Raw genomic sequence first — 21,362 nt, forward strand, 5'->3', positions numbered from 1 at the left:
AGAGAAAGTGAGGCACGTTGTCAGTGGGGTTTAAAACACATTTATTAGTTTTAAAAGCAATTGGTACAACAAGACTCACATACATACATAGTGGTTGGACCCCTGGCCTCCTCGTGCAGTCCAGGATACAGTTTAAGCAGCCGTTATTGCCAATCACGCGTCCGTGATGCAGGAGGAAAAAAAACAAAACTTTTTCTCCTTATCTGCAATGGCTGCCTGGTTGATCCGGCTACGGGAGCCACGTTGGGCCAAATTCAGCAGGAACTTTAGAGCTACGCGTTTCGTCGAATCATCGACTTCCTCAGGCTCATATTCTGACGTGGAGGGGGTCTCTGAGTTTTATAAACCCCCTGTGTAATCAAAGTCTAATTGGGGCGGGCTGTGTTTAATAAAGCCCTAATTACAAAGTTTTTTTTTTTTTTTTTTTTTTTATGTTTTTTTTTTGTTTTTTTTTTTATAAACGAGATTTACATAATTCATGTTCTGTAATCACACTGTCTTGCCTTTTAGAATTGGTTTAAGTTAAAACATTCTTGTATACTTAAATTAATATCCCTAACCATCAGGGGTTAATAGATGACTGCAATAAAATACATACTTGTTGATTATTTAATGAGATAATTTTATCAGAGTATTGTCAAATTTATTTGTAAACTTCACACACATTTAAACAATTTTATACAAATTCTACTAAAATTAAAATTCACAGGTATTTTGGTTTTAAGACCTCCAATGGGGTCCATCTAATCATATGTCAGAATTGGTCATCTGGTGATAATAGTTCAAAGTGTACTTGCTCCTTGAACCTCAACATTTAGATAAAAAATTCTTACCATGTAGATTTATAAACACATATAAATTAGTTAGAACATTTTGGCTATCAAAAGTGCCCAAATCCTTTAATATCAAAAGTAAATTACCCATCCCCGTCAGGGTTATACATTGGTTAAAAAACAATTATAAATGGATCATACGCAATATGTTCCATTTTAAAAATTAATCACTTTTGTAATAGTCGCACAAAATATTATTATCATTCTAAATCTAAAAGCTATGAACTAAAAATCTAAAAACAAGACTGACAACTAAAAACTAAAACTAAAAAGGGAACTGACGCTGGACAAAGAAAATCTAGGGAACTAAAGGGAGCTGTAACAGAATGGAACTGTAAATGAATGGAACTGTAAAAGAAGAAGGGGAGAGGGGAAATACAATCAAACCCACATCTAATCCAATTTTCTTATGGTTCTAGATAGGGGTAAAAAGTTCCTCCCTCATAACTCTATATAGTTTAATGAATGCCTCAGTAGCCCAGTAAAATTTAATTAAATTTATTCAATTGAAAGCGGCGATATCGAGGTCGACGTTGAGGCCTGAGGGGGACATGGATTTCAAACGGTATATCCAAAACGTCTCCCTCTGCCGTAAACGTCTCAATCTATCACCCCCCCTCCAATTCTCAGGGACCACTTCTAATCCCCTATAAAGTAGTCCTGAGGGGTCCCCCCCATGTTTCTGGATAAAATGAAGGGGCACACTATGGGTGGTCATTCCCCTTCTTATATTGCCCAAGTGTTCCAGTATGCGGGTCCTAAGACTTCTTATGGTCCGGCCCACATACTGGAGTCCACATGGGCATTGGAGCATATATACCACGTATTTGGTTTTGCATGTGATGAATTGTTTGGTCTTGAACCCTTCGTTTGTAACATTTGAGCTGAATTCTATTTTATCAGTCATCGCATGCTTACAGGCCTTGCATTCAAAACACTTAAAAAACCCCATCGGTTTAGGTAACCAGTTATTGTTTTTAATCTCAGTTTCCTTCCTGTATACGCTGGGCACTAATTTGTTTTTAATGTTCTCCGCCCTTCTGAAGATAACACGGGGTGTTTCTGGCAGATAGTCTTTTAATAGTGTATCTTTGCACAGCACGTGCCAATGTTTCATTAAAATCTTTTTAATATTATGGGCCTCGTTGTTATATCTTGTTATGAATGGAACGATGTTATTGGTGGTGTCTCTTTTTTGCTTGGGTACCATCAGTTCTTCTTTATTTAAATTCAGAGCTCTCATATGTGCTTCTGCAATTAAATCCTGTTTATACTGCCTTTCTTCGAATCTGGTTTCCAGAACTCCTGCTTGTTCTCTATATATCTCAACCTCTGAGCAGTTCCGTCTAATTCGTCTGAATTGTCCGAACGGAATATTCTTTAGCCATTTTTGATGGTGGCAACTGCTGTTTAGTAAAAAGTTATTAGCATCAACTTCCTTGAAATAGGTCTTGGTTTTGAGAATATTCTTCTCAATGTAGATGGTTAGGTCAAGGAAGTTGATGCTCTCTGTACTCATCTCTGATGTGAAACTCAGATTAACCTCATTGTTATTAATATAGGTCAAGAAGAGTTTAAGATTTTCCTCGCTCCCCTGCCAAATGATGAGCACATCATCGATGTATCTCTTCCAGAGGACCAGGTTTGCTCCGTATGGGTTTTCCGACCAGATGTTGGTCTCTTCCCAATGTGCCATGAAGGTGTTGGCATAGCTTGGAGCAAACCTGGTCCCCATAGCGGTCCCGCATTTTTGCAAGAACATGGACCCATCAAACCAAAATAGGTTATGAGACAGAATAAACCTTATTCCATCTAGTAGAAAACATTTTTGTTCCTGTGGGACTGATGGGTCTTTCTCCAGCGCAAATGCCACCGCTGCACACCCATCCTCATGCCTTATTGATGTGTACAAAGACGTCACATCACAGGTCACTAATATGTAGTCTTCTTGCCACTTAATTGTTGATAGTATGTTTAGGACTTCTAAAGTGTCCTTTAGATAGGCTTTTGCGCTAGTCGCGTACTTCTGTAAGTATATGTCAACATATTCAGAGAAGTTCTGTGTCAGAGACCCGATACCCGATATAATGGGTCTACCTGGTGGTCTCTGACGGTTTTTGTGGATCTTGGGTAAAAAGTAGAACACTGGTTTTACTGGTTCAGATTTGAAAAGATAGTTGAACTCCTTTTCACCCAAGATCCCTACGTCCCTTGCTTCACTCAAAATCTGTTTTAGTTCCTCCTGGTATGCCTTTGAAGGATCTTGTGTCAACCTCTCGTAGGTTGTCTCATCACCTAGAATACGGAGACACTCAAAGAGGTAATAACTGGTGTCCATAATAACGACACCACCCCCTTTGTCTGCTGATTTAATTGTAATGCTAGTGTCTTCGCTGAGTGTTTTTAGAGCTTGCTTTTCCTCCTTTGTTAAATTTTCTCTATGCTTACCCTTTTTGGATGCAAGTTTTTCAAAATCGTCCATAACAAGTTTGTTAAACACCTCCAGATATTGCCCTTTGCAATGGGCTGGATAGAAGTTCGATTTATTCTTAAGGTTAGAGTGTATGAACACATCCTTGGGGGTAGCTACAATTTCTGATTCCTTCGTTGATTGATCTTGGCTACACCCTGGGGTACTTTTATTTATAAAAAATCTTTTTATCGTTAATTGCCGTAAATATTTTTGTGCATCGATAAAAAGATCGAAGCCACTAGGCCCCCGTGTAGGCGCAAAATTAAGTCCCTTCGCGAGTACCTGTGTTTGCACTTTGTCTAATGTTTTTGAACTTAAGTTAAAAACCCCTTTTAGCGTGCTGCTTTCTTGCTCCCTACATTTTCTTCTTCCTCTCTTCCCTCTCTGTCTCTTTTCCTTCCTTTCCCTTCCGGTGTCTCCGGTACCCCTGGGTCGTCCAGGCAAGAGAACCTGTTTTTTATCTCCACTGTTCCCTGTGGTGCCTGTTCTAAAAAAGAAACCCCAGCTCTGGGGCCTTCTGTGCGTTCCCAAATAGGGTTACTGGGTTCCTCATATTTGGTTCTCATTTCCCTGTGATCTCTTTCTTCTCTCCTATTCTCATACCTTTCCCTCGACAGTACCTCTCTGGAACGTCTTGGTGATCTTTCTCTCCTCGGTGAACGATCCCGCCTTACTGAACGGTCTCGCCTTGGGGAACGTTCCCATCTATAGCTACGGTCATCTCTGGTATACCTGTTATCTCTGTTATATGAATAATGGTCGCCTCCTCCCCTGCTATAGTAATTGGGATATCTTCTTTCTGTCCCCCCTGTGTGATCTTTATCATACCTTGAGGAACCCCCTTTTTTGTAGGTGTTCGCGGGATATTTCTCCCTCCGTCTATCTTCATGCTGATACCTAGACGTGGGTTTTTTATCATGAACATTCCCGCTACTATCTCCTGTTATGTCTTTTCTAGGTTTTATAGTTACAGGTTTGGCGGGACTTTTGTTAGTATCTAGAGGTTTAGGGGGTACTTTTTTGTCTCTACCTAACGTTGAGTTACTTCTATCCCTCTTATTCGGTTCCCTTGTCATCGATTTATCCCATTTTCTTTGCTTTCCCTCCTTGTAATCCTCCTCGTCTCTTGCAAATTTTTTATTTTTATTTATAAGGACACTTCTTTCTAATGAATCCAATTCTGCGGAGAGTTTACTATTCAGGGTATTAAAGCTGGGACAATTCATAAGGGGCTCCAAAACGGCCTTAATCTGATTTATTTCTTTGTCTAACCTTTCCAGAGTTAACTCATGATGGGATATGAGCAACTTCATTAACTCTATTGGATGACAAAGCAGCATATTAAATTGTAGAAGGTGTCTAGTTTGCTAAGGTGGGTTTGGGTTTATACAGAGGTCCTGGTATGGATCACAGTCTGGGTGATAGAGGTCATTAGGGACGATTGTACAATCTTGCGGCAGGTTCATACAGAGGACACATGACCTCTACGTGTTGTGTGTTATTATGAGTGTGATGGGTTCTTTATAAATATGCAGAGAAATGGTGTTTCCCCAGTGATTCCTTATAAGTTACATCAAGTTGCAAAGGTTGGTTCTTACTTCTCCAAAGGAGCATTTCTTTGGCTAAATAAAATTTGCTGAAATACATTTATAAATATATCATACTGTTCTGTGGTATTGCAAGATGTTACTGCCAGGTACAAAGAAGATGAGTGAAGGTGACTGATATGGAAGAAAATAACGAGCAGATGAGGGTGGGAGGGATCAAACCCCCCTATTTAATGTGGTGAGACGTGGGGTCAGGTGAGGGGAAGTTACTGCAATGTTTCCTCTGCATTACCCACTTCTCAATGTACAGTATAAAATAAATAAGAGAGACCGTGTCAGTATGGAGCAGAACTGCGGGACCTGAGAGAGTATTGAGGTTGTTATCAATGTCTCTGGACTGGAGAAAACAGCACCAGATGTATTGAAGATAAAGGCCCATATGTAGTATGCAGTCTTTTGCTATAAGAAACCTTAGGTTTGAAAGGTTATACTAAATTCTGCATATTTGTTCATTAAAAACAGATCATGACCTTTCTTCTGTTTCTCGTTTATACAGGCACACCTGGCATCCCAAAAATATACATCAAGGAACCTCCGACAGTATCTCTGCACTTCCAGAGGAGCACTGCCCACTTCCAGCATGGATCCACGCTTGTTAAGTGAGTACGGGAGATATTTTGGTGGCTTTGAAATCTGCAAGGAGGGATTATCTGGTTATTTTGACGTTATGTGAATCAAACACCCAAACTAATCTTGTTTTTTCTTGTAGAACCACCAGCAGGTAAGATATAATATGTCTTCAGCTATTTTAGTCATTTTGTGCCAGAAGGTTGAGAGTAACACATTTCTTTACAAGAGGTGTTATATTTATACCAATATCAGAAGAAGAGCCCCCACGCCCAGCTTTACATGATGGATTTTCCTTTTCTTGTTGCCAGGTTTCCCAGTGGTTGTGCTGGAGAGGTTAGTGATTAAGTCAGTGAAAGAAGAGTCCAACACAGAGGAACATCTGATCCCAAACAGTAAAATAGATCCATTTCCTGGTGGTGGTAAGTACCCTTAAACCCTCACTTGTTGTCACGGGAGACTCCTGTGGCGGGTAGGATCTCGGTGGCCGGAACAGCACGAGTGTAGTAGGGGTCACAAGCAGGGTTCCAAGGCAGGCGGCAGGTAGCGAAGTCAGGTACAAGCAGAGGTCCGAGGCAGGCGGCAGGTAGCGAAGTCAGGAAACAAGCAGAGGTCAGAGGCAGGCGGCAGGTAGCGAAGTCAGGTAACAAGCAGAGGTTGGCAACGAGGAGACTGGGACAGGACAGGGGAGCAAGGACAGGTCTGGGGGCAGGGACTGAGAACAGGAACAAACAGGGACAAGCCAGATTACCAGCAAGGGCTTTTACTGTGAACAGACTTCTATAATACAGGTACAGAAACAGATCAGGATCAGAGGCATGTGCATAGGAGTCTGACTTCAAGCAAAGGCAAAGGAAACAGACAGGAAGCAGAAGCTATAAAGGACAGAGACAGGAGCAATAAGAAGACAAACAGGCAGACAGAGGAACCCAGAGGAAACAGAAGACAGCAGCATTCCTGGTGGACAAGTATATGTACTGCAGGCTAGAACAAGACATTGAGAGTGGCAGCAGTCCCGGTGGCCAAGCATGGGTACAGCAGGCTAGAGAATATGACATTACTCCCCCCTCCCAAGAGCGTTCTCCGGACGATCCTCCAGGCTCTTCCCGGAGGCCTTGATGGAAAGGCGACTCAAGGTGACCCACCTCTGTTGGCTTGTCAGTGGGCAGAGGGTACTCCACAGGTACATTGGGTGCTGCAAGGAATCTCCGAATGGGTGCGTTCAACCCAAAAGCAGGGGCAGAGACATCAGGAACGTGGGCATCAAGGACGGGTGCAGCCTTTCCACATGAGTCCGTGGAGACACAGAGTTCACTCACCATGGTCTCCTCTTGCAACTGCCGTTTCGTGGCATCAACCAATGAAAGACCAGCTATTTGAGTTTTCAGCTCTTGAAGCTGTCCTTCTGTACTTCTTTTCCCACTCAAGACAGTTGTCAGTTCAGCTTCTTTGGAGATGAGTCGCGACTCCATCTCAGCTGACTTGGAACAAGGCTTAAATATGTTTCATCTTCTTCATTTCTGATCTGCAGCTGCCGGTACGCCTCCCGGGCCTTGTCCAGCTCCAGCTGCAGCCGGACCTTATCACGGGCTGTGTGGTCCAATAATTTGCAGGCATCGGCCATTTTGACCTCATAGCGCAGTGTCAGGCCAGCCACATGACAGACGGACACCTTCTCTCTCTCCTCCTTTTTGGCAAGCTGTGTCTTGAGCTCAGTGATCTGCGCCTGCAGCGCTGTGAGTTGCTGAGATGTGTGTTCAGCTGCTAGCTTTAGCTCTTCCATCTTTAGGCGTTGCTGCAATTTCCACTCCTCAGCGAGAGACCCCTGGTTGAGTGCATTTTGCAATTTTCCACTCAGGGCTTTCATCTCTTCACTGTGATCATTTTGAGCTTGCTTCCATGCATCCCTCATTTACGTCTTGGAGCTCTAACAATTCCTTTGCCAAGGTCTCAGCTGCATGCCTTTTCCAGGTCTCTTTCTCCTGGGTGTACTGACTGTTAGAGATGGAGCAGTGTCTCTGCTCCTCCAACTCTTGTTTCAGTTTCTGGACCGCCTTGTGTTCCCTCTCATACAGGGTTACCTGGGCTCTAAGCTCCTCCTCCAGCGAGGCTCTGGTTATGCTCAGTGTGGCCTTCAGCTCCTCATGCTGTTCTTTGGGGACACACTGGGTACTCAAATACTCTTGCAGCATCTTTATCTTGTAGGCAGTCTGGAAACTTTCTTCCTGCAGAACTCGCTGCTTTTCTTCAGCATTCACCCATTTCTCCTTGGTGTCCTGCAGATGTGTACGCAGTTCTCGCAGCTGACTCTGCAGCATATTTTCTGCTTGTGTGCGCCGCTCCAGGGAGACACGGTCTTCTTGCAGCACTCTCTCTGCATCCTGCAGTGCTGTCTGCACGTCTAACTTTTCCTGGGCCAACTGTTTCTTCTCCTCTCCTAATTCATGGAGTTTCTTATCTCCTTCACTGACTTGGACATAGAGATTCTTGCACTCTTGGGTTACAGTTTCAAAACTTGTATTTAACCCTACGAAGATTTCTCTCAATGAACATAGTTCTGTGTTGAAGTGGCAACTCTTCTCCTTAGAGGCTTCCAGCTCTGTAGTAAGCCTGTGAACCTCTTTCTGAGATGCTTCCAGTGCTGCGTCAACTTGAGCCATGAAAGTCTGGTACTGGGCAGAATCAGCGTAGGCCTTCTCCAGCTTACTTGACAAGATCACCCTGTCATTCTCCAACTGATATTTTTCTTTTTCCCAGTCACCCTCTGCTTTTTCCAGCGCTAATTGCATCCTTGACTTTTCTTCTATCAATAGTCTCTTCTCCTCTTCTGATTCATGAAGTCTTTTATCTCCTTCACTGGCTTGGACAGAGAAGTTCTTACTCATTTGGTTTATAGTTTCAAACCTACTATTTAACTCTTCGGAGGCGTCTCTCATAGAACGTATATCTGTTTTCAAGTAGCATCTCTCCTCCCGAACGACTTCCATCTCTTTTTTGAAGTAGCAAATCTCCTCCTGGGAGACTTTAAGCTCTGTATTTAGCCTGTCAATTTCCTTCATAGAGCTTTCCAGGAATTCGTTACTTTTAGAAACGAGGCGCCGATTTTCAGCAGCATCAGCATATGCCTTCTCCAGCTCACCTGACATGACATCCAGGTCACTCTCCAACTGGTGCTTTTCTTTTTCCTGGAGAACACACTTACACTGGCGACACACTTTATTCGAGCTCGGCTAGTCCCACGAATTCGGGTATACCCGGGTGTATTGAGGTTTGTGACTGTTTTCTGCCCGAGTGCATTGAGGTATTTTCCAGGCAGGGATTGAAGCATTTTATTCCCGCTGGCTGCAATACTGCACAGTATATATATATATATACTGCATTACAATTCATGAATTTATGCCATCTGGTAGACACGCGAAGCATTGCAGCCTATTAAATCCTAATCATTATCATTTAACAGATCAGCCGCCCGTCAGCCAGGCATGAACCCAGGCTGGGAAGGCAAACGCAACGGGGCTTGTCAGAGGTCTGGAGCGGCGCATTCCAGGTATCTGCCAGGTACATACTGGGTATTTGCTCGAATAAAGTGTGTCGGTGCAGTAGCAATTGCTGAGGATAGACAGCTCTGTAGTGCAGCCTTGGCTTCTTGCTCCTTATCTAAACGTCCATGAAGACAATCAATCTCTTTTCGTGCAGATTGAAATGTCTGAGTTAGGGCATCTTTTCCTTGATTAAATACATCGTTCTTTTCTTCCACTATTCTTGGGATAAATCTGTGAGTTGCCTTAAACTGCAGCATATCTCTTTCATCAAATGCAGACTCTGGGGTTAAAGGTTCATCCTTAGTTTCAACTTCCATAGTAATACCTCCCTTCTTTTTCTTCTTCTTCCTTGCTTTGAGAAGTTCTGAAGAATCAGTGGTACTGTGTTCACATTTACTGCTCAAGACTGTTTTTTGAGTGGGAGCCATAATTTCAGACATGGGGAAACCACACTTCCCAAGAAACCAGTAAAGAGGAAATGTGTCTTTAAAGCAGAAATATTAGAATGAACAACAGAAATATTAGACACAGAGAGACAAGATAGGAGAGCTGACCCTTTTGAGACCTTAGCATAAGTCACGGAGATATCACACAGAGAAACCTGCAGTTAAATCTGAAACTTTTGACATCAGACATAGGAACATCAGACAGAAAAACCTGCAGTTACATTTGAAACTTTAGACATCAGGCGTAGGGATATCATACAGAGAACCAAACTTTAGGGGAACTTGCAGGTAAACCTGAAACCTTAGAACCAATCATAGGAAGAACTACAGATTGCAGAAAAAATCACAGTATGCAGTAACAAAATAATGGATGCACTGAAAATGTCTTTTGAAATGGGAACCCTGTGAACAGCAGTGGTCCAACCAGGGATGCAGAGACGAGCCTTGTCCAGGGAATGAAAAGTCAGAATCTAAAAAGGTGGCAACAGGTACTGCAAGGGTTAACCCAGGCACTGCACAAAAGAAAAATCTCAAAGAAAGGTGCACTAGTCTCTGCAGCAACAGTTCTAGTCTCAGATTTTTTTTTTTTTCGTTATGAACGCAATAATTCTTGCAGAACACTTAGCAGCAAAGAAAACCCTTCCCAACTGGGATTTCCAAAAAAGAAACGAAAGTACTTATCTTCAACCATGCGGATGTGGTCTGCTGCAGCAGGCAGGAAAGGGTGGAGGCAGAAGAAGAATCTGTTCCAGCGAGGTCCAGAAGTGGCCTTTGCTTTCTGTCACGGGAGACTCCTGTGGTGGGTAGGATCTCGGTGGCCGGAACAGCACGAGCGTAGTAGGGGTCACAAGCAGGGGTCCAAGGCAGGCGGCAGGTAGCGAAGTCAGGTACAAGCAGAGGTCCGAGGCAGGCGGCAGGTAGCGAAGTCAGGAAACAAGCAGAGGTCCGAGGCAGGCGGCAGGTAGCGATGTCAGGTAACAAGCAGAGGTCGGCAACGAAGAGACTGGAACAGGACAGGGGAGCAAGGACAGGTCTGGGGTCAGGGACTGAGAACAGGAACAAACAGGGACAAGACAGATTACCAGCAAGGGCTTTTACTGTGAACAGACTTCTATAATACAGGTACAGGTACAGAAACAGATCAGGATCAGAGGCATGTGCATAGGAGTCTGACTTCAAGCAAAGGCAAAGGAAACAGACAGGAAGCAGAAGCTATAAAGGACAGAGACAGGAGCAACAAGAAGACAAACAGGCAGACAGAGGAACCCAGAGGAAACAGAAGACAGCAGCATTCCCGGTGGACAAGTATATGTACTGCAGGCTAGATCAAGACATTGAGAGTGGCAGCAGACCCGGTGGCCAAGCATGGGTACAGCAGGCTAGAGAATATGACACTTGTCTTTATTCAATTTGTTTAAAAAATGGATTGAAATTTCTACAATATTAGGGAAAACAGCATGAAAGCATGGATAAAATTACAAGCTACACATTCTAATGGGAAAAATACACACATGACTTGTCTAAGGTTATATTGAGAATATTATTGTTGTAAGTATATCTTTATATTGCACCATCCAGGTACATAGCGCTTCACAGCAGTAATACATGTGACATAGTATTATACTGTAACACACAATGGTGTAACCCCTCTTTCCTTCATCTCGGACTACAGAACCTGTTACTGTACTGAGGTGGGGGCCCGAGTCCAATAACTTGGGTTTTAACTCTTTTATAGTGAGTGGGAGCCAGGAGTAATTTAGACACAACACATACTGTAAAGACTTAGGACAAACTTTATATTTTTATATCTATAAGTTTGAACAGGGATACACACACAACCACACAGTGGCTACAATCCTACCCAAGATTACTAGTACTGGGCTTCTGATTTTATATATTAAAGTCACTGCATCTGAGTTCACATACTCTGTTGATCAGACAAGGTGTTTGCACAAGAACACTTTCGTTGGAGCTCTTGATTCAATAAATATTAGATGCAGGCCTGTGATTATTTTAATTACTGTGATAACATAACCTTTGTTCCAATGCAAAGGAATCTCTTTCACTTTGGGTCTTTCCTTATGGGCTGTCTGACTCCTGATTTTCTTCCTCTGGGCTGGGCAGTGCTCACTGAGGTGGGTCACTGTGCTTTTATACTGGCCAGCAACTCCACCAGTCTCCTCGCTCCATGGATCTGTCAGGCACTTGCAGAATACTTTTGCAAACACCCTCAAACTCCAAACTCTCTCCAGCTCTGACCCTCACAAAATGGCTTTCTCTGAGACATACTTGACATACTTGAAAATGAGAGGTAACTCTCAATGTATTACTATCTAGTAAAATATTTTACAAATAAAATCAATGTTTCACTCTCTTACTGGTTGATCCCAGTCACATGTCCATTCATGAGCATAACTGTTAAAGGGACAATGTCCTGCATAGCATAACAAAGAAAGGGGCAATGTCATGTGCTGCTTGCAGGCACAGGGGGTTACAATGGGAAAAGGCTCTTTTATGCCAGAACGATGAGTAACACATTTCTTTACTAGAGGTATTATATTATACCAATATCAGAAGAAGAGCCCTCCCTCCAGCTTTACATGATGTATTTTCCTTTCCTCATTGCCAGGTTTCCCAGTGGTTGTGCCGGAGAGGTTGGAGATTAAGTCAGAGACAGAAGAGGCAGACACTGGGGATAATCTGATCCAAATAAAGAGGGAAATAGATGCATGTCCTGTTGGTGGTAAGTACCCTTACACCCTCACATGTCTTTATTCAATGTGTTTAAAAATGGACTGAAATTTCTACAATATTAGGGAAAACAGCATGAAAGCATGGATATAATTACAAGCTACACGTTCTAATGGGAAAAATACACACATAACTTGTCTAAGGTTAAATTGAGATTATTATTGTTGTAAGTATATCTTTATATTGCGCCATCCAGGTACATAGCGCTACACAGCAGTAATACATGTGACTTAATAATATATCAGATAATGGGGATAAGCTCTACATACAGAAAAGTAGCAATAAGACAACAAGACACTGCCCTAAAGAGCTTACAATCTAAGTGGTAAGTAGGAAGAATTTAGAGTCCGTTGGAGGATGTTCTGGTAACTGGTCAAGGTCGGTGTATATGAGATGTATAGTATGAGCCAGAAGTGATACCCATAAACTTCGTTAAAGAGGTGTGTTTTAAGATAGATCTTAAAGGTGGAGAGAGGATGCAAGTTGGATATTGAGGGGAAGGGCATTCCAGCCATGTCGGTTAGAGAGTGAGACTGGATTTAGGCAGGAGAGGACTTCAGATACAAAAAGGGTATACAGAAGACGTCTTTGAACAGAATGCAAGAGTCGGGCAGGTGTATAGTGAGATATTAGGTCTGGGATGTAAAGAGGGGCGGAAGAGTGTATACAGTAGCCTTAAAAGAAACAGGGAGAATGTTGCAAGTAATACAGGATTTGATAGGAAGTCAGGAAACGGATTTCACCAGGAGAGATGCTGAGACAGACTTAGGACCGAGTAAAGTGATTCTAGCAGCAGCGGAGGGACAGAGGAAAGGGTGTTTCGTTACAATGTTACAGGGGGGAAAACGACAGATTTTTAGCTACATCTTGAATGTGAACGAGTCAAATGTGAAATTTATTTATAAATAAAATGACCAGGAAATAATACATTGAGAGTTACCTCCTTGTTTTCAAGTATGTCCTGGGCACAGAGTTATGGTGACAATACATTGCTACATTAATGGAACAGAGATTTATACAATCAATTTACAGACATTTAGTGGACAGTTGGAGATCATGATTATTGGTGTATGTAACATTTACAGACAAGATTACAATGTGCGACAGCTGAAGTCTGAAATTACTTGTGCTGGAGGCGGTTTTGAGAGTCTCTGGTAGGTTGTTCCAGACGTGCGATGCACGGTAACAGAAAAAGGAGCGACTGTATTCCTTGTTGAACCTTAGGACCGTGCATAGTTTTTTGGAGTCAGATCTCAGGTGATAAGAGCTGTGTGTGGTAGGGTTTTTAGATAGCCGGATAGCGTGTTAGTGTTAGGACATGTGATATTATGGTCATGACTTGAAAGTGGCTCGCAGGCTTATACGCTTTGGCCAAAGGGTTAACTAAATGACCCTTTTTTCAAGAGATATATAGGTATTTCACTGTGTATTTTTGTCACATTGGATGTTGCTCTGGACTTCTTTGTTTCTTGTTTTATACAATTAGCCATGTCCAGTAGCACTCCTTTTGACACACATATATATATATATATATATATATATATATATATATACATACATACATACACAGTGGTCGACAAATCACCAAAAAATCTAGTCGCCACACAAAAAAATCTACTCGCCACCTAGTACCAAACGTGTGCTGCTTGGGCCAATAGGAGCTCGCCACGACGTTAAATCCACTCGCCTGGGGCGAGCAAATGTATAGGTTTGTCGAACACTGTGTATGTATATATATAATATATATATATATATATATATATATATATATTAGTGGTAATTTTGGGGGGTTTCTGAGAGCTTGCTGGGTATCTGTGTGTTTGTTAGCCGGGTAGCTTGCCAGAAAGTATTTGAAGGCAAGAAAGGAAAAATGTATTTTGCGTTTGGACTCAAGGGATAGCCAATCTAGTTCATGGAGTATTTTTAAATGATGTGTGATATTAAATTGTAGTACAAAGTGGCATATTGTGTTGTAGAGTGTGTCTAGTTTATGCAGGGGAGGTTTGGGGTGCTGTACCATCTACTATGTCTTAGGGTTGGGCGATATACCGTTATATCACAATAACATAATTTCCCGGTGTTCCAATATGGGAGATTACCTGTTATCGCGATATTTTGTGATGCCGGTGCAGTGAGAGCAGCTTTGAAGCTGCCGCTTTGCTGTCTCTGCCTCTCTCTCTCCCGGCGTCCTCCTTGTCCCTCCCTGCTTCTAAATGCTGACTCAGAGGGAGCTGGAGTTTCGAGCAGCATGGGGAGAGAGAGCATGTGAGAGCAGCGGCTGGTGTGAAAGGTACTGTAGAAAGTCCTCGCTTTTCTTTTGTTAACCCCTCCACACCCCCTCCCTCTAGGGGACTTAACCGCTTCCTCTCTTTCGACCCTAAAGGACCTTGAACCCCTTCCCCCTTGGGACCATTAACACCTTCCTCACCCCCCCCCCCCATTGGCACTTAAACCCTTCCTCTTATTCTCCCCCCACCCCCCTGGGCACTTAAATCTTGACTCTCTCCATTGGGCACTTGACCCTTCCTCTTGTCCCCCTGGAACTCTTAAACCCTTCCTCTCTTTCTCATTGGGACCCATAACCCATTCCTCTCTCCCCCTCCCCCCCCCCCACTGGGACTCTTAACCCCTTCCTCTCTCTCCCTGGAACCCTTAACCTGTCCAATTCCATACCTGCACTTCACCCTTTCTCACCTACATTGCTTCCATCTCTCTCACCCTTTATGAAAATGTAAAACATTTATTAAACCAGATTTTTCGACAATTCTTGATTTGTCAAAAAGTTTGTTAAAAATATATTAAACATGAGTGAAATGTGTCTTTAAATGGAGGGAGGAAGTGGACGTTAGGGAGATGAGCAATGTAGGTGAGTGAGGGGATGAGGGGTATGTTAGGGAGTTGGGAGCAGTGTAGGTGAGTGAGGGGAGGAAGAGGATGTTAGGGAGATGGGAGCAGTGTAGGTGAGTGATGGGATGAAGAGGACGTTAGGGAGATGAGCAGTGTAGGTGAGTGAGGGGAGGAAGATAATGTCAAGGAGATGGGAGCAGTGTACAGTAGATGAGTGAGGGGATGATGGTGATAGGCGCAGTGTAGGTATGAAAAGATGAAGTGTAGGCATGGATATTGTTTGGTAATTAAGGTTTCTTTGTTCTAATCTAAAGAAAATGTATTTTGAAAACATATTTTATTTAGATTTACTACAACATTTTCAGACTTTTTATTTGAACAAATTTATTGTGACATATATCGTTATCGTGATAAAATTTTGGAATATTGTTATCGTGGAGAAACTTTTTATATCGCCCAACCCTACTATGTCCCCATATAATTGGCATTAGGGTCTTTCATTAGTACTCTGCATCTACCATATTTGCCTGGGACGCCCCTCATAGCTTAACTGGCTTTGTGTTTGTAGAGGGAGAAAGGGGGTGGCCCGGTATTAAAGGGGTTGCACCTCATATGGCCATCCCCTGACCTCACCAGAGAGACAAGGGGTTAACTGGACTGCGGTCCAGGGATGAGGTTTGCACCTTATTATACCTTGAAAATGTATGTTCCCCTGTTCCCATGTTTCATTATGAGCATGTATATTAATGTTTTAAAGTGCATTTCTGTATCTCCAATTCTGGAGGTCGCAGAGAGTTCATATTTGGCCAATATGTGGAGTCACTGTAGACATTAAAAACTGGCAAAGGTCGACCCACTGAGCCCACCAGAATGGAACTTATTAATATGTGTAGATATTAAAGTGTATATGTATTTTATTTTGGATCTGTTTTGAAAATGCAGACGCCATTTGCTAGGCTAATAAATCATGAAGGGCAGACTGCTGAGTAGCCTAAGCACGGTGATCAAAAAGTAACTGCCTTGATTGTTACCCAATGTCTAGGGATTAAGTATCAGTCAATCAACAAACTCTGCCAGTCTAATTGTTACCTGAGGGCATGGGTTAGTCTGTTAGTCTGTGTCTCCACATTAGAGAGTGGATACAGATAATTGTTCACCAATAGGCTGTGTTCAATGTTAAGAATAGGGTTGCACAGGTATATAAACTGTGTCAACCCTACAGTTTTGAGTTGTGCTGGATTGCTGGAGTTGTGCTTCTGATTCCATCTTGAATGTCACTGGACTGCTGGAGAATTGCTAGTGGATACTTCTCCATCCCCCAACCCTAAGTAAGTGTTATCTTCTTGCCTGTTAATTGTACTAAATTGCTGTGTTCACCTTATTTAAGGAATAAATTATATTTTATTATATCTAAGCCTCGTTCAGTTCAACCCAGATATTTGGTGTTCATTATATCTTGTCATAAGCTACAGTGACAAGCTCTATAATTAACTGGTGGCAAGCGGTGGGATCTGAACTGAACCTGTATTACAGTGTACGGTAATTACCCTGTAATATAGTGGGAACTCGAAGGGAATTGCGAGTTCCTGGGACTAAAGATATTGAACACACAGTAGTGCAGCAGTTAACACAAGTTGAAACACCACCTCACTGCTGCGACTGAACCATGAGCGAGGCTGAAGGCTCATCCAACATGTGGACCTGAGCTCAGCTGAAGGACAAGTGCCGTGAATATGGACTGCCCTATGAGAACCAGGAGGTCGCAGACAAGGTTGACACAATCGGTGACTATGAAGCCCGGCTTGCAGAGCCTCAGGATACGGCGCGGCGGCGGAATCTCGGGGAGCGAACGAGTGCACCTCCCGGGAGCAGTGCAACAGGAGGGGTACTGGTTGCTGCGGCTACCAGTCCATTCACCCCTGAAATGTTGGCACTAATTACTGCATGGGGAGACAGAGGGACACCGGAGGAGCGGCTGCAGTTTATCACTATGGCAGTGAACAGATCTGCTTATTGCCACCCTGTCCAACCCAACACAGATGAACTCAAGCTGGACCAGCACAGTCTCACCAAGTTCGTGGAAGGTACTGATCAGATCGACAGTTTTTTAAAGAAGTTTGAGACACAGTGTCGGCGGTACAAAGTGCTTCCCCAGCAGAGGGTTTCACGTTTGGACCCCTTACTGTCCGACTTGGCTAAGCAGACGATGATGGCGCTTCCAGATGAGTATGCTGATGACTACGAACACCTGAAAGAACTGTTATTGTTTCAGTATGGTTTTACCCCTGAAGCCTACCGGGGTAAATTCCTGCAGGAAGAGAGGCAGCCCCAGGAGTCCTATGTTACCTACGTGACCCGCATGGCTTTGTACGGGATACGCTGGGTGGAGGGCTATGAGGCACGGACTTACCAACGCCTGCTGGACCTCATCTTTCAGGAGCAGCTCATGCAGCAGTGCCCGCCGGCGGTGAGGGCTTGGGTGTACGACAAGAAGCCCAAGACTTACCAGGAGGCGGCGAGGCTTGCAGACGACTATGTGGCCAGCCGAGCCCTGATGACCGCCAAACCAGTAGCCAAGGCGGCGGTGGCGGAGGCACCGGTCAGAAAGTCTGCCAATACCCCCCAATGGACTCAGAGGCTGCCTGCGGGCAGCAGTCCACTGCAGGCGGGGGAGCTCCGGCACGAGCGCCGGTGCTACAACTGCAACCGCCCTGGTCACATCAGACCAAATTGCCCGGAACCCCTGCGTTCCGGCGGACCCCATCAGGGGAAACGCACCCCAGCTGCAAAGCCGGTAGCCCGCGTGCGGGTGGCTTCCACCACCGACTCCGGACCGGTCCTGGAGACAACTCCCAGCGAGACGTCCCATGCCACACCTGTCCCGGTTTCATCGGTGCCTACAGCCAGGAGCGGAGGACATCTCAGCACGGACCTGCAGCAGACGGACGGCCGGAGCAGACATCTCACCCCGGTTACAGTCGGTGACCGGCAAGCAGTCGGCTTGCTGGATTCAGGAGCTGCAGTGACCCTGGTCCGACCTGATATGGTCCGGCCAGAGGAATTGATCCCAGGCCCTGGGATACAGATCACTGTGGCCGACGGAGAGCCACGTTTCTTGCAAGTGCCCAGAATCTTTTTGGATTGGGGGGAGGGCCAGGGTGTGCGGGAGGTGGGGGTTTTACCCTGTTTGGATGCCTATGTTCTTCTTGGCAACGATCTGGGACCGATGACCTGCACCTATGACCGAGTGCCCAAGCCCGCTGCAGTGCCGGTTGTTACCCGGAGCCAGACAGCGGCAATGGCGGCGCCAGTCCCCCAGCCTTTGGGATCAACGTTAGCGGAGGGCGCAGAGGAGCCCGGGGAGGTAAGCCAGGATCAGTTGCAACCACAGACTGACTTACTGTTTCCCCTCACCCTTCCCCATTCTCCGGACAATGACATGACTGGGGGGTGGCCAGAATTAGGAGCCCAGTTTAGGGAGGCAGTGAAGGCAGACCCTACCCTGGCCAGCGTGAGACTTCGGGCATCCGAATCTCAGGCAGGGGAGGGCACTGAGCGCTGCCTATGGTATAAGGACTCCTGTATAGAGAAGAAGGGAACCCAGGGATAGAGGAGGGATTGACCGGTAAGCGACAGCTAGTAGTGCCCCAGGGGTACCAACAGCAACTGCTACGGGTAGCTCACTCTATTCAGTTAGCGGGACATCAGGGGGTCAACAGAAAGCGAGCCCGGTTATTACAGCGTTACTACTGGCCGGGGGCATCTCGAGATGTGGGCAATTTCTGCCGCTCTTGTGATGCCTGCCAGCGAGTGGGTAAGGCGGGCGACCGTATGAAGTCACCCCTGAAACCCCTACCGATAATAGGGGAACCCTTCCAGAAAGTAGCGATGGATCTTGTAGGACCCCTTATGATTTCTAGCAGGCAGGCAAACACTGTGGAGCAGGTGGAGATAGGGGCACAGTTGAGTGCTAGGCAGAAGGGAGAAGCCAGGGACATGCTAGCTAAGTATGGGGCCCTCTTCACTGACATGCCAGGGACCACACATCTCACAAAACACCCAGTGCTCACAGGGGACCTGCGGCCTCTGCATAAGCACGCTTATAGAGTGTCAGCAGAGGTCAAGACCAGTATGGAGAGGGAGATAGAGGAGATGCTGACCCTATGGGTTATTACTCCGTCCCAGAGTCCTTGGGCAAGTCCGGTAGTCCTAGTTCCTAAGAAGGACAAGACCACCCGGTTTTGTGTGGACTACCGCTTGCTCAACGCTGGGACGGTGTCAGATGCCTATCCCATGCCCCGCATGGATGAGTTACTAGATGAACTCGCGGGGGCAAAGTATCTGACCACCGGAGGCTTCCGGTGACGTCACCAGGAATGGTCGGGTAGGCACTGAGCTCCGTGGACCCGCTGCATAACCTGTATTAAAGCAATACACACCACCCGATTTTCACCCCGTTTTTTTGGATCAAAACAAGGGGGAAGGTATCAAGAATGTCTGGGAAAGGAAAGAAATCCACAAATCAAGGGGTTTCAAAGTACTTCTCACCACAGCAGAGGAGAATGGAAGAGCCGGCAGAAAAACAAGATGGCGGCGGGCCACGAGGCCCATCTGCTGCAACGAGTGCTCGGAAACACACTGAAGAGACCCCAGCATCAGGGATGCCAGTAACCAGGGAATATATGGAGGAGCTGTTTGCCGAAATGCACACTAAACTTCACCAGTCCCTACAAATTGATCTAAAGGAGGCAGTGAGGGGCATCAGGGAGGAAATCTCTACCCTGACAAAGAGAACAACGGACACTGAGGCAAAGGTGGAGGACACCTGGACAAAACAAGCAGCTGCAGAAGAGGAAATAACACGCCTAGGGGAGGAAATAGCAGCTTTAAAAGAAAATCAGGAGGAGCAAGAAAACAGGGACAGACGCCAGAATATACGCGTCAGAAATGTCCCTGAGACAATTGCCCCCTCTCAAGTTAAAGCATACATAATGGAACTATTTGCACTGATCTGTGGAGACATCCCAGAGAAAGACCTGGAGATTGACAGGGCCCACCGAGCCCTGGGTCCTAAATCAGACGACCCCAAGAGAAGAAGGGACATTATTGTAAGGCTGCACAGCTACTCCTCAAAAGAAAGGATCCTTGCTGCCAGCCGAGAAATGGAATCCCTAACCTTCCAAGAGGAAAGCATACAACTGTATAGTGACCTCTCAAGGCAAACAGTAATCCGGCGCCAAGAGCTGAAGCCTCTGACCTCATTCCTGAGGGAAAAAGAAGTGAAATACCGATGGGGGTTCCCCTTTAAGTTAACAGTAAATAAAGGAGGAAGGTTTTTCACTATACGACACCCCAAGGACATGTTGCCGTTTGCCCAGGCCTTGGGTCTGACCCCCCCTCCATCGTGGCTGGAAGTCCCCCCAGCCAGGGGTCGCAAAGAAGACAGAAGTGGACCAGCAAGAGCCTCTGAAAGGATCGCGGCCCTCCAGCAAAATGTGCCAAGAAATAAATAAAGTGGCGAATAAATAAACTTTCAACTTACCTGATTGATCCGGATTGTCCTGAGACCCTGAAACCACTGTGCCCCGAACCCCAGACCTGGAAAAAAAAAGTACCGCAGCTCCCCTGCGATCCCAACGCCCCTGAAGACGCCTGCCTTCTGACTGAACCACCAGGTTCCCGCGCCTGGCTCCCCCGCGCGAGAAGAAGGGACATCGCGAGAGTACCTGACTCCCCACTGATCGCCGAGGCCGACGGAAGCGACGACAACCGGGAGGGCCACGGCCGCCCTGAAGAAGCCCAGAGGAGACGGTACAGCGGAGGGATCTTTGCTGAAGAGCTCCTGAGGCCCACTGGAACTGACCCCCGGACCCCCGTCAACCTCGGTAATGCGGTCCCAAATCTGCCGACTGGCCGGGGAAACCCCTAAACGGGTCGCCCGGCCGGACGGGGGAGGGTCCTACATACCACAGCCCCGACCTGAAGCAGCAGCCCACCTGGAGCAGAGACAACAGATGTCGGAGACCCCAAGGCGCAGGGCGACAAGTCCACTCTCCAGACAGTGATGAGCCCGAGGCGGCGGAGGGTTTGTGGGGATGTTTAGGGGGGGGGGACTTCTCTGCTGGCGTTGAGTCCCTGGAAACGGTACAAGCGGGTCCTTTCGGCCCCCCCGGTCCCCTCCCCCCCCCCCGGTCCCCTCCCCCCTCGGTCTCCCCCCCCTCGGTCTCCGCCCCACGGTCCAACTGTGTACATACCCCGATCCCCCCCCCCGTCATAAAGGCACGCAAGCAGTAACC

General features: G+C 45.7%; 1 protein-coding gene across 1 annotated transcript in view; it reads left to right on the top strand.

The window, feature by feature from the left end:
• LOC142488330 (uncharacterized) overlaps positions 1-21,362 on the top strand; it is a 109,076-nt gene that overhangs the window by 23,747 nt on the left and 63,967 nt on the right. The window contains exons 2-4 of the mRNA XM_075588706.1: positions 5,410-5,512; positions 5,792-5,902; positions 12,098-12,211. Of these exons, the coding sequence (XP_075444821.1) occupies positions 5,494-5,512; positions 5,792-5,902; positions 12,098-12,211 (244 nt within the window). The 5' untranslated portion in view covers positions 5,410-5,493. The remainder of the gene's footprint in view (positions 1-5,409; positions 5,513-5,791; positions 5,903-12,097; positions 12,212-21,362) is intronic.

This window comes from Ascaphus truei, chromosome 2, assembly GCF_040206685.1.
Source record: "Ascaphus truei isolate aAscTru1 chromosome 2, aAscTru1.hap1, whole genome shotgun sequence".
Classification (NCBI taxonomy): domain Eukaryota; kingdom Metazoa; phylum Chordata; class Amphibia; order Anura; family Ascaphidae; genus Ascaphus; species Ascaphus truei.